This window comes from Salmo salar, chromosome ssa15 (assembly GCF_905237065.1).
Source record: "Salmo salar chromosome ssa15, Ssal_v3.1, whole genome shotgun sequence".
Classification (NCBI taxonomy): Eukaryota; Metazoa; Chordata; class Actinopteri; order Salmoniformes; family Salmonidae; genus Salmo; species Salmo salar.
In genome coordinates, this window is record NC_059456.1 from 102,708,286 (window position 1) to 102,723,116 (window position 14,831).

The 14,831-nt window shown below is 40.4% G+C and overlaps 1 protein-coding gene across 2 annotated transcripts in view; it reads left to right on the plus strand.

Moving 5' to 3' along the window:
* Positions 1 to 1,234: 1,234 nt before the first annotated feature.
* LOC106572859 (guanine nucleotide-binding protein G(i) subunit alpha-3) overlaps positions 1,235 to 14,831 on the plus strand; it is an 83,947-nt gene continuing 70,350 nt past the window's right edge. Inside the window, exon 1 of one of the 2 annotated variants that reach the window (XM_045696457.1) lies at positions 1,235 to 1,846. In XM_045696457.1, the coding sequence (XP_045552413.1) occupies positions 1,729 to 1,846 (118 nt within the window). In that variant the 5' untranslated portion in view covers positions 1,235 to 1,728. The remainder of the gene's footprint in view (positions 1,847 to 14,831) is intronic. The other variant, XM_014147400.2, reaches the window with a different exon arrangement.

Genomic DNA, 14,831 nt, shown 5'->3' on the forward strand with positions numbered 1-14,831 from the left:
GACGGATCATCAGCAGTCTGCAATAGTCCCTCTGAGATAGTCCCACTAAGCACAAACCAGATGGGATGGCGTATCGCTGCAGAATGCTGTGGTAGCCAAGCTGGTTAAGTGTGCCTTGAATTCTAAATAAATCACTGACAGTGTCACCAGCAAGGCACCATCACACCTCCTCCCCCATGCTTCACAGTGGGAACCTCACATGCAGAGATCATCCATTCACCTACTCTACGTCTCACAAAGATTCGGCGGTTGGAACCAAAAATCTCAAATTTGGACTCATCAGACCAAAGGACAGATTTCCACCGGGTCTAACGTCCATTGCTTGTGTTTCTTGGACCAAGCAAGTCTCTTCTTATTATTGGTGTCTTTTAGTAGTGGTTTAGTAGTAATTTTCTGCGCTGACTGACCTTCATGTCTTAAAGTAATGATGAACTGTCGTTTCTCGTTGCTTATTTGAGCTCTTCTTGCCATAATATAGACTTGGTATTTTACCAAATAGGGCTATCTTCTGTATACCAACCCTACCTTGTCACAACACAACTGATTGGCTCAAACGCATTAAGAAATTCCACAAATTAACTTTTATCAAGGCACACTTGTTAATTGACATGTATTCCAGGTGACTAACTCATGAAGCTGGTTGAGAAAATGCCAAGAGTGTGCAAAACTGTGGCTGCTTTGAAGAATCTCAAGTGTAAAATATATTTTGATTTGTTTAACACTTTTTTTGGTTACTACATGATTCCAAATGTGTTATTTCATAGTTTTGATGTCTTCACTGATATTCTACAATGTAGATAATAGTACAAATAAAGAAAAAAACCTGGTTTGAGTCGGTGTGTCCAAACTTTTGACTGGAAATGTATGAAGATACCTGTCATCATGTTTACAGCATGCAGATGTGCTCTCTCATAAATCTGAGCTGCCTCTGATATAATTCCACTGGTGGGCGCTCATTCCAAAGAAAAAAGTTCCTCTGCCCCCAAAACTAAATTATTTTTACTATTCCCTCAAATAGAGGCATCCGGATTGCTGCAAAAATATTTTTCAAAAGTGAGCATTAAGCTCTTCTGAGCATATGCTAATGAGAGTTGAAGAATTTAGGCCGATATTATTTACATTTCAGAGTAATAATAGCAAATGTACTGTGAGTTTAGACTACATTTCCCATTCATCCACAAAATATAGATTTAATTTTTTCTTTGCGTTCCAGCGTGTGGTGACGTGTATGACAGTTCAGATGCGTATTTTACACGTGCCTTCATGCAACAACAAGCAAAATCAAGAAGAATTGATAGGTAAATGGATATTCTATGCCCCAATTACTCGGTAGCGTTGAGTTTTAATAAGAGCTAGTTAATAGCTTTTTTTTATATATATATTGGAGGACTGCGGCAACATTTATAATAGAAAAGTAATATTGTGTAGCTACTTTCTTTGTAAGCAATCCTTAGATCGCAGGCTCGAGTTTTTTGTTGTTGGTAGAAATTGATTGCAAAGTGTCTTTCAGTGCTAAACCACACTTGGTTTGCTGGCGTGAGTTTACCAGCATCTCTGTCTGTTTATTGTCGAGACAAGAGGAGTGCCAACGCCTTTTTCTTTTCTTTCTGCCTGGGCGAAAATTATCTTGAAAGTACCCGAACGTTTTATATTCCCTCCCCAACAACTTATGAACGGTAGCTGCCATTCAAACCAGATCTTGAAGAAACCTCAAGTAAGTAGCTAAAAATGGGTTGCACGATCAGCCAAGAGGACAAAGCGGCGATGGAAAGGAGTAAAATGATTGATCGGAACCTACGAGAAGACAGAGACAAAGCGTCCAGGGAAGTGAAACTTCTGCTACTTGGTAAGTCATAGCTATTGTTGGAAAACTTTTTTTATTTTCTCCTACTTAAAAGGAGTGACAATCTAGCACCAGAATCTACAGGGAGAAAATGCTTTGTTTGCTCGTTCACAACAGTGTTGCAATTGTAACTAGACTTCACTTGTTGCTACTTTGGTTAATTTGAGTTTTCTTTGCTTGCTTTCGTGTGATCTGATCTCTGATTACTTCCTGCAACATTATTTACTTTAGGTGACATCTGATTTAGATGTAGCTGAGGATCTTTCTCCACTTGTTCAATAAACTCTTATGTAGCCCTATATTCACTTGTTTTCTATTGATTAGGCTCTAGTCTTTATTGGCATTGCTAATCCTAAAACTAACACACACACACAGACTGTTAAATACAGGTGTTGTATTATGACCATTGCCTAAGCTTAGACATGCTGCTGTGTTTATATCATTAGTAAATAACGCTCTTGGCAGTTTCCTTTGGAACGCCGTGTGGGTCTTTGCGTGTCAAAAAAAGATACACAAAAAACAGTATAAACTTTTAATTTGACACGTCAAATAACACAATTATATTATAGAATGGTGTGTGTGCTGAATTTGAATGTACAAGCCAAGCGCCACCACCAGGACCAATAGCACTGTCAAAGTTGTACAAAAAAAATAAAGTGCAAACACTGGCCATGATATGTTTACAATACTGCGTTGGTAATAAGGTATTATTTGTTCGACCGAATTGGAAAACGTCTGTGAGGATTTGAAATAAGAGCAGGATCAAAAATGTTTGCAAATATCGTTGATACAGATGTTATTAGAAACTTCTGGGGTTTCTAGCTAGCTTTAGCGTGGTACCGTCCTAGCACCAATGCAAGCAGCCTGAAAACAAATACCGTATTAACTGCAGGCATCTTCAATATTCTTAGCAAATATTTAGGAATCCATGTGAGTAAGTATTCGCTAGGTAGGCACTTGTTGTTCGTCTATTGAAACTGAACTTCAGTTCATGAAAATATCTAGCTAGCCAACTACTTAACCCTGTTGCCCAAAGCTAACGTTATAGCCCGCTTCAAAGTGACGCTTGACTGGAGCGGGTTATGTGTTGTGAAGGCAGCCACAATAGTGGACTTTGCTGTTCGCCTTCAAAATAGAGGTCCTTATTTGAAAGTGACGTAAATGGTTACTATTGGTGGAATCAAATCAAATGTTATTTGTCACACGCGCCCGAATACAACCGGGGTAGACCTTACCGTGAAATGCTTACTTACAAGCACTTAACCAACAATGTAGTTCAAGAAACAGATTAAAAAAAAAAAATTTACTAAGCAAACTAAAGTAACAATAAAATAACAATACCAAGGCTTTATACAGGGGGTACTGGTACCGAGTCAATGTGTGGGGGTACAGGTTAGTTGAGGTAATTTGTACATGTAGGTAGGGGTGAAGTGACTATGTATAGATAATAATAAACAGCGAGTAGCAGCAGTGTAAAAACAAAAGGGGGTCTAATGTAAATAGCGTCGGTGGCCATTTGATTATTTGTTCAGGGGTCTTATGGTTTGGGGGTAGAAGCTGTTAACCTCTCTAGGGGAGGTGGGACGAAATCGTCCCACACTATTCAACAGCCAGTGACAAATCAGAGCGCCAAATTTTAAAACCACAAAATGTCATAATTAAAAGTTCTCAAACACAGGACTATTTTACACCATTTTATAGATGCACTTCTCCTGAATCGAACCACATTGTCCGATTTCCAAAAGGCTTTACAGCGAAAGCAAAACATTAGGTTATGTTAGGAGAGTACATAGACACAAAAAACCACACAGCCATTTCCAAGCAACTAGCATGCATCACAAATACCCAAAACACAGCTAAATGCAGCACTAACCTTTTGATTTTCATCAGATGACACTCCTAGGACATTATGTTATCCTCTCCAGCGTCTGATCCCGTCAGTGGGATCAAAATCCAGCGAAAAATCATATCGCCAATTCGCATTAAAAAAAAATCATAATAAAAAAAAAAAAAAATTAATATATATATATTTTTTTTATAGATACACCTCTCCTGAATCGACCCACGTCGTCCGATTTCAAAAAGGTTTTACAGGAAAAGCAAATCATTAGATTATGTTAGATGAGTCCATCGTAAAAAGCAGCTTCATAGCCATTTTCCGACCAACCACTTGCATCACATATAATCAAAAAACAGCTAAATGCAGCACTAACCTTTTACAAACTTCATCAGATGGCACCCCTAGGACATCATGTTATACAATGCATGCATTCTTTTGTTCAATAAAGGTCATATTTATATATAAAAACAGCATTTTACATCTCTGTCTGACGTTGACTAAATAATTTCCCCTCAAATGCGTCCCGGTAAACAATGCTACAATTCCCTAAATTACTATCCGATAACGATTTTTTAAATTTATATTGTCAATCTAACATTTTATAGATGAATATCTCTTGAGAACACCTGTCATACCAGATTTTAAATTAACTTTACTGGGTAATCACACTTTGCGATAAAAGGAGATGCGATACTCAGAAAATGAGCTAATATACAGAGCTCGGCGCCATCTTGGCACAATCGCATGTCACATCTCATCTTGTATAATATTGTCAATAATCGCCTACCTTTAGTTGTCTTCATCAGAAAGCATCCCAGGTCCACAACAGATGTATTTTCGGTCGAAAAAGTCCATACTTCACGTTCCATTAGCCTGCTGTTGGTAGCGCGTCCTTGGGCTCTCTCCAAATTCTCCGATGTGCGCAGGGCTGAAGTTTCGGATAAAATGATTCTCCCGCCTGTAGGTTCGTTCAAACATGTCAAACGTTGTAAAACATTAATCTTCAGGGCCTGTAACACCAAGAGAGCCAATAAGATTCGAGGGGGATGATTTAATTGTCTTTCAAACCCATTCCAAAGGTGGGGGTAGACATGGCCGCCGGCGTCATAATGGTGATGGCCCATCCCCTGTGACCAATTTCCAAAGAGTATCATTCACTGAGTTTCGACTGTATAAGGCTCAAACCACTGTGAAAAGACTGGCGACATCTAGTGGAAGCAATAGGAAGTGCTCACTGAACCATGGTTAACGGTGTGATTTATAGGGAAAGATGAGAAGTCGAGTCCACAATTCTGAATTCCACTTCCTGTTTCAATCGGTCTCGGGGTTTTGACTGCCATTTGAGTTCTGTTATACTCACAGACACCATTCAAACAGTTTTAGAAACTTTAGGGTGTTTTCTATCCATATATAATAAGTATATGCATGCCCTAGCTTCTGAGTTTGATTAGTAGGCTGTTGAAAATGGGAACGATTTTTTTTCAAAATGCGCTGTGGCGCCCCCTATCCTAGGGTATCCTCAAGAGGATTTCTACAATACATGCACGTTTTGTTCAATCAAGTTCATATTTATATCAAAAACCAGCTTTTTACATTAGCATGTGACGTTCAGAACTAGCATACCCACCGAAAACTTCCGGCGAATTTACTAAATTACTCACGATAAATGTTGACAAAATACATAACAATTATTTTAAGAATTATAGATACAGAACTCCTTTATGCAATCGCTATGTCCGATTGTAAAATAGCTTTTCGGCGAAAGCACATTTTGCAATATTCTGAGTACATAGCTCGGCCATCACGGCTAGCTAATTTGACACCCACCAAGTTTGGGACAACCTAAACTCAGAATTACTATTAGAAAAATTGGATTACCTTTGCTGTTCTTCGTCAGAATGCACTCCAAGGACTTCTACTTCAACAACAAATGTTGTTTTGGTTCCAAATAATCCATAGTTATATTCAAATAGCTCTGGTTTGTTCGTGCGTTCAGGTCACTATCCGAAGGGTGACGCGCGAGCGCATTTCGTGCCCAAAAATTCAAAATATTCCATTACCGTACTTAGAAGCATGTCAAACGCTATTTAAAATCAATTTTTATGCTATTTTTCTCGTAAAATAGCGATAATATTCCAACCGGGCAAGGTTGTATTCATTCAAAGGCTGAAAGAAAAAAATGGAGTAGTCTCATGAACGCGCATCTCAGTCTCACTGTCCCTAGGCTGACCACTAACAAATTCTGCTGCTGTTCTTTGCCCAGAGACAGCAGACACCCCATTCCACTTTTTGGAGGCTTTAGAGAGCCAATGGAAGCCTTAGAAAGTGTCAAGTTACAGCACAGATGCTGTATTTTCGATAGAGATGCAACAGAAGGACAACAAATTGTCAGACAGGGCACTTCCTGTATGGAATCTTCTCAGGTTCTGGCCTGCCAAATGAGTTCTGTTATACTCACAGACACCATTCAAACAGTTTTAGAAACTTTAGAGTGTTTTCTATCCAAATCTACTAATTATATGCATATTCTAGTTTCTGGGCAGGAGTAGTAACCAGATTAAATCGGGTACGTTTTTTATCCGGCTGTGAAAATACTGCCCCCTAGCCATAACAGGTTAAGTTTGCCTGCATTAAAATCACCGGCCACTAGCAACGCCGCCTCTGAATGAGCGTTTCCCTGTTTGCTTATGGCGGAATACAGCTCATTGAGTGCGGTTTTAGTTCCAACCTCGCTCTGTGGTGGTATGTAGACAGCTACGAAAAATACAGATAATCTCTCTGGGTAAATAGTGTGGTCTACAGCTTATCATAAGATACTCAACCTCAGGTGAGCAAAACTTGGAGACTTCCTTAGATATCGTGCACCAGCTGTTGTTTACATAAATGCATAGGCCCCCGCCCTTGTCTTACCAGAGGCTGCTGTTCTGTTGCCGATAGAGCTGGCGGGTTATACACTCAATGTTCTTAATGTCTTCATTCATCCACGACTCGGTGAAGCATAAAATATGACAGTTTTTAATGTCCCGTTGGTGGAAAAATACATGCTTTCAGTTCGCCCCATTTATTTTCTAACGATTGAACGTTAGCTAGCAGAACGGAGGGCAAGGGCAGATTAGCCACTCATCGCCTGGTCCTCACAAGGCACCCTGATCTCTTGCCTCGAAATCACAGTTTCCTTCTCCAGCGAATCACGGGGATCGGGGCCTGGTCGGGTGTCAACAGGATATCCCTCGCGTCCGACTCATTGAAGAAAAACTCTTTGTCCAGTTTGAGGTGAGCAAATGTTTAGAAGCTATTTTCGGTCATAGGAGATGGTACCATCAACATTATGTACAAAACAAGTTATGAACAACGCGAAAAAACAAACAAAATAGCATGATTGGTTAAGTGCCGATAAGACGGCAGCTCTACCCATCGGCGCCATCATTACAGGTACGGCTGTACAGTTATAAAGTCTAATACGTCAATTTAACATATTATTGTCTTTTTTGAATTTCTATAACATCCCAAACTCGTTTAGCATGATCTATTCCATCGTGGAACTATTTGTATTAATTTGTATCACTTTCAATGAGAGACCTTTATTTTGAAGGCGAACCGCAAATTCTGCCATTACGGCTAATCCTTATTGTGTCTAGCTTCACATAGGTGAGTCCGACCATCATTAATGAAGCAAGAACTGTTTTATAAATTAGGGGTATTTTAGATTCTAGTTAACTATAAATGCTATAACAGATTATGTCGTTTTGCTATGTTTTTGGGGAAGAACATTATTTGCATGCATCAGCTAGCAATTTTTTTTAATGAACAGCACCATCCCAGAGTTTGGGGAAATGCAGCAGGTGAGTGAGACAAAACTCTATCAGCGTCATAGCATACATATCGGTGAATCACTGTGCCATATGAAATACGAGTGATGTGTTAATTACTACGTACGTGTTTAAATTGTTATGTGACGTACAGTCATATTCGGGTCCTAATTGGTCAACAAGCTTATTTCACACACATCAAATAACCCTGTTTGACGCATCTTTTTTTTTTTTACACTCAAATGACCCAAATGGCGTTCCATAGTTTCATCCCCAGACTGCTGTAGAACCTCTTAGAGATACACTTGAGAATGTAAACAAACACCTCCATTCAATAGAAGTGGATTAATGTAGTAGACTACAAGGTGTAAAATATGGTGACAGATTAAAGACAATACTTCTGTTCATTGTGATGGAGTTGTGGTAAGGATAAACAAATTCCTACCATGAATCAGGTGTTTCATTGTTTTGTGGTCTAGTGAGATTTTGCAAAGAATGTGTCAGGACAGTGGGGGGAGAGAGGGAGCAGTTATTTTATACTTTTACGGTCTGCCTTGGATCAGGTAAACAGATGACAAGTTTTACTTTCATCTTCAAAACATAATACCTGCTATAAGGAAGACATGTTGTCAAGAAGAAACATATTGCCAATGGACCCATAATAGTAGAAATATAGCTAGGATGTGGGCCAGTAACCGAAAGGTTGCTATATCGAATCCCCGAGCTGAAAAGGTACAAATCTGTCGTTCTGCCCCTGAACAAGGCAGTTAACCCACTGTTCCTAGGCCGACATTGTAAATAAGAATTTGTTTTTAACTGATAAAAAATAAGAAATACCTGCTCAGGAAGACATGTCAAGAAGAAACATGTTGTTGCCAATTGGAGCCATTATAGTAGAAATATAGCTAGGGTATCACACTAGATCCTATATGAGAGAACGACTTCTCTGTTTATTAAATAGTGTGAAACGTTATACAGTGCAGTCTATGGTTACAGTCTAGGCACAATGCAGTTAGGGGTTAAATAGGTCTACTGTACACATCTAGTGGAAACGTTTTCATTTTATTTACTGACCAACAACACAGCTCTCTCTCTACTAACTAGGGTTGAATATTTTCCCAGTGCTTTACACATGTTCCATCTCGAGAACAAATGAGTTCTCCCGGGTAACCTGGTATTTCCTGCCAAAACCGTAAGTGTCATTCAACAGCATTTATAAAGCATATAAATAGGCCTATGTCTGGATTTCATTAGAGCTTTGATCCAAAATTCTAGTGTGATATGCTAACGTAAAGAAAATGACATAACAGTTACAAGGCTTTATACAGGGGGTACCGGTACCGAGTCAATGTGCGGGGGTACAGGTTTGTCGAGGTAATTTGTAAACTGACTGCATAGATAGTAAACGGCGAGTAGCAGCAGTGTAAAAACAAAGGAGGGGGGTCAACGTAAATAGTCTGGGTAGCCATTTGATGAATTGTTCAGCAGTCTTATGGCTTGGGGGTAGAAACTGTTAAGGAGCCTTTTGGTCCTAGACTTGGCGGTCCGGTACCGCTTGCCGTGCGGTAGTAGAGAGAACAGTCTATGACTTTGGTGACTGGAGTCTTTGACAATTTTTTGGGGCCTTTCTCCGACACCGCCTAGTATATAGGTCCTGTATGTCAGGAAGCTTGGCCCCAGTGATGTATTGGGCCGTACGCACTACCCTCTGTAACGCCATACAGTCAGATGCCGAGCAGTTGCCATACCAGGCGGTGATGGAACCGGTCAGGATGCTCTCGATGGTGCAGCTGTAGAACCTTTTGAGGATCTTGGGACCCATACCAAATCTTTTTCAGTCTCCTGAGGGGGACAAGGTGTTGTTGTGCCCTCTTCACGACTGTCTTGTGTTTGGACCATTTAGACTATGGTGCAGCAAATGTAGGCCTGTCACAAGAAGAAAAAAAAAGTTACCATGATGAGATGTTATGTCTACATGCATTGTGAACTGTGCTCCAATCTGAGATGGGCTGTCTGTCCCCACCCTGAGCGTTAATGATTCATCATGCAGAGGCCGTAGAGAAGACCGATTTAGACATTGCATATAATTTAACAGTTCCATTTCACGTCATGCTGGTCATATAAATAATGTATTATAATTTACCGGTTTCTCGCAGTTATTTATCCCTTGGAAAGGGCGTGGTTTTCGATGGTAAATCTCAGTAACCGGGTTCCCACCATTCAACCCTAGTACTGACCAAGCGCACAGCTCTCTCGACTGACCAAGCGCACAGCTCTCTCGACTGACCAAGCGCACAGCTCTCTCGACTGACCAAGCGCACAGCTCTCTCGACTGACCAAGCGCACAGCTCTCTCGACTGACCAAGCGCACAGCTCTCTCGACTGACCACCACAGCTCTCTCGACTGACCACAGCTCTCTCGACTGACCAAGCGCACAGCTCTCTCGACTGACCACAGCTCTCTCGACTGACCAAGTGCACAGCTCTCTCTGCTGACCAAGCGCACAGAAAAGTGGTTTTCCATGTCCAGACTCAGCCCTCATTTCTCTCTCCCAGGCCTGGCATTGAACAAAGGGTATTTCTCTGTTAGAATTTATAGCATGGTCCCAGATCTGTTTGTGCTGTCTTGCCAAACGACCATGGAAGTTGGTTATACAGTATTAGGCCTTGGCTAATAACTGATCTGGGACCAGGCTATTAGGATTATAGTCCACTGCATCCCTATGGGCCCTGATCAAAAGTAATCCACTATAAAGGGAATAGGGTGCCATTTTGGTGTCCAATTAAATTCATCCTTGTATTAGACCACATGAATGTGAGTCATGAATAACTTCCTCCATTCAAAATTCCTACTAACTGAGTCTTAGGCTAGCCTACAAATGAAATGGACTTTCATGTGAAAAGTCTCTTGGATTCTGTAGGTTTGGATGATGAAGGCTACAACTTCTCAGGGGGAACCCTTTGTGGTTTTTTATTTTTATGTCATCTTGTTATTGCACATTCAAAACTCCTGCTAACTGAGGCTTGTTCTGAGACTGAGGTTTTACTTGGGAACATGTGAAAGGTCCCCTAGAGACTGTGTAAGTTTAGATGGTGAAGTCTGAAATGCACTGGAGAATCCATGCATTTTAATGTGAACACGTAGTCCTGACAACGGAAGCACTTTGTAGTCCAAATAGAATTCTATCAAACAGACACGCCATGTCCAATCTGGCGAATGTTGCTATTTCAAGGGAAGCCATTTTGTTGGAGGCAAATTTGCTATAGTATTAGAAGGTTAGTGAATGAGAAAGTTTAGGAAAAGAGGATTCATCAAGACCAAGCACCCATCTTTTCCTCTCTAATAATCTCTTCCATGACTTTTTTTTTGGTTTACATCCGCCGTCTGAGTTGTCCTGACTCGCTTTAAAGATGTCCTCAGTAGCTGGTATAAAACCTTCATTCTTTAAACTGTTTTGGAAGGAAACAGATCATGAACATATTATTTAGATGTTCATTCCTTAGCTGAAAGACAAGCGGTTATTATTATTATTGATTTCCCAGTCCCAACCTTTTTTAAATGGTAGCCACTCTAACAACTGTAGTTCTGTCTACTCCCGCTATGCTGTGCCTCCCTGGCTAAGGAAAGCTAGCCTAATTAGTGTGGTTCTTTAGTAGAAAAGCTTTCAAACTATACTGTTCCCACACTGACTCAGCCCTCCATGCACGTTTATGGAAATGTATGTCTCTCTGTGGTGGTTTGTGCTCGGTTTAGGAGTCGCGTGCACACGCGTCATGTTCTTCTATCCTCATGGGAAACTAAAATTAATTTCCATTCAAAATCCTATTTTCCCTAACCCCTTAACCCTAACCATAAACCTAACCACTAACTCTAACCTAAACCCTAACCCTAACCACTAACCCTAACCACTAACCCTAACCTAAACACTAACCACTAACTCTAACCCTAACCACTAACCCTAACCATAACCTAAACACTAACCATAACCTAAACACTAACTCATAACCACTAACTCTAACCACTAACTCTAACCACTAACTCTAACCACTAACTCTAACCCTAACCCTAACCCTAACCCTAACCACTAACCCTAACCACTAACCCTAACCACTAACCCTAACCACTAACCCTAACCACTAACCCTAACCACTAACCCTAACCACTAACTCTAACCACTAACCCTAACCCTAACCACTAACCCTAACCACTAACCTAACACTAACCATAACCACTAACCACTAACCCTAACCACTAACCCTAACCACTAACCCTAACCACTAACCTAACCACTACCTAACCACTAACCCTAACCACTAACCCTAACCACTAACTCTAACCCTAACCACTAACTCTAACCCTAACCACTAACTCTAACCACTAACCCTAACCACTAACCCTAACCACTAACCCTAACCACTAAGCTTAAAATAGCCTGTGTCCTCATGGGGACGTGGGAAATGTAACCTTGTGGGGACTTTTGGGGATTTTACGTCCCCACAAGGATAGAAAACCAACACACACACACACCACTCTATCTTGTTTTTCTATCCTAGTGTGGACCTACATTTTTTTTCGTTAACCCGTAACCCTAACACACAACCTGAACCCTAACCCTAATTGTAACCCTAACCCATAACCCTAACACACAACCTAAACCCTAACCCTAATTTGAACCCTAACCCGTAACCCTAACACACAACCTGAACCCTAACCCTAATTGTAACCCTAACCCTTAACCCTAACACACAACCTAAACCCTAATTTGAACCGTAACCCTAACCCTAACACACAACCTAAACCCTAATTTGAACCATAACCCGTAACCCTAACACTCAACCTAAACCCTAACCCTAATTTGAACCCTAACCCGTAACCCTAACACACAACCTGAACCCTAACCCTAATTGTAACCCTAACCCTTAACACACAACCTAAACCCTAATTTGAACCCTAACCCGTAACCCTAACCCTAACACACAACCTAAACCCTAACCCTAATTTGAACCCTAACCCTAACACACAACCTAAACCCTAATTTGAACCCTAACCCGTAACCCTAACACACAACCTAAACCCTAACCCTAATTTGAACCCTAACCCGTAACCCTAACACACAACCTAAACCCTAATTTGAACCCTAACCCATAACCCTAACACACAACCTAAACCCTAACCCTAATTTGAACCCTAACCCCTAACCCTAACACACAACCTAAACCCTAATTTGAACCCTAACCCGTAACCCTAACACACAACCTAAACCCTAACCCTAATTGGAACCCTAACCCGTAACCCTAACACACAACCTAAACCCTAACCCTAATTGTAACCCTAAACCCTAAGCTTAAAATAGCCTTTGTCCTCGTGGGGACGTGGGAAATGTCCCCACCATGGATAATTTCTTATTTGACTATCCTTGAAGGGACTTTTGGGGATTTTAGGTCCCTAAGAGGATAGAAGAACAAGATCATACACACAAGCGCTCACACGCAACACACACAGATTTTGTTAACAATATAGTTAGTTCTACGGTAACAGACTCGGACAGCTAATCCTAATGTTAATATAGTTAGTTCTACAGTAGTGGACTCGGACAGCTAATCCTCGTGTTAATATAGTTAGTTCTACAGTAGTGGACTCGGACAGCTAATCCTCGTGTTAATATAGTTAGTTCTACAGTAGTGGACTCGGACAGCTAATCCTAATGTTAATATAGTTAGTTCTACAGTAGTGGACTCGGACAGCTAATCCTCGTGTCAATATAGTTAGTTCTACAGTAGTGGACTCGGACAGCTAATCCTCGTGTCAATATAGTTAGTTCTACAGTAGTGGACTCGGACAGCTAATCCTCGTGTTAATATAGTTAGTTCTACAGTAGTGGACTCGGACAGCTAATCCTAATGTTAATATAGTTAGTTCTACAGTAGTGGACTCGGACAGCTAATCCTTGTGTTAATATAGTTAGTTCTACAGTAGTGGACTCGGACAGCTAATCCTAATGTTAATATAGTTAGTTCTACAGTAGTGGACTCGGACAGCTAATCCTCGTGTTAATATAGTTAGTTCTACAGTAGTGGACTCGGACAGCTAATCCTTGTGTTAATATAGTTAGTTCTACAGTAGTGGACTCGGACAGCTAATCCTCGTGTCAATATAGTTAGTTCTACAGTACTGGACTCGGACAGCTAATCCTCGTGTCAATATAGTTAGTTCTACAGTACTGGACTCGGACAGCTAATCCTCGTGTTAATATAGTTAGTTCTACAGTAGTGGACTCGGACAGCTAATCCTCGTGTTAATATAGTTAGTTCTACAGTAGTGGACTCGGACAGCTAATCCTAATGTTAATATAGTTAGTTCTACAGTAGTGGACTTGGACAGCTAATCCTCGTGTTAATATAGTTAGTTCCACAGTAGTGGACTCGGACAGCTAATCCTAATGCTAATATAGTTAGTTCTACAGTAGTGGACTCGGACAGCTAATCCTCGTGTCAATATAGTTAGTTCTACAGTAGTGGACTCGGACAGCTAATCCTCATGTCAATATAGGCTACTGTATGTTTCCTGTATCAGGGTCTGTTTACATTTCAAACAGCCCTTCAATAATATGGTTGAGTTGTTTTTGTGTCCTCTGTACTCTGTAACGCCCATACAGTACAACATGATATCTGGGATTGTCTCTTGTGTGGCAATGAATGGGGAAAAAAACAAAACATTTCCTTTCATAAATAATATTGTTGGCTAGATATTTTACTGTTGTCCATGGAAGGGATAAAATATTGGAGTACTCCACTAATGTTGTTTTTCTTGTCCTGATGTGTGTTTTGTCCTATATTTTTATTTAATCCATTTTTATTTTTAATCCCAGGCCCCCGTCAATAGGTCTTTTTCCTTTTGGTAGGCCGTCATTGTAAATAAGAATTTGTTCTTAACTGACTTGCCTAGTTTAAATAAAGGTTAAAATAATACTCACATGTACAGTGTTAAGTCCTGTACTACCTCAGTGAAGTGGTATTCATTAGGCCATTCATATTATACTGTAGGGCCAGGATGATACCAGTATTACCATGTATTTATACTTTAAAAAAATTACTAATTCAATCACAAAGCAGATCAAACTCTATGGTCCTTTTTAAAATCCTTCTGTATGTTAAACATTGCTTATAGCTTGGAAAATAAATACATGACTCTGAATGACAACATAATGATGGTTTGTTTCCAACATTAGGGTTGTATTCCTAAAGAAGTTAAACCATCTCTGTGTTTTATTTCCTTGTTGAGATACTGGTATGGTCCCTGCCCTAGTGCACAGAAAGGCTATTCTTCTGGCTCCTCTTT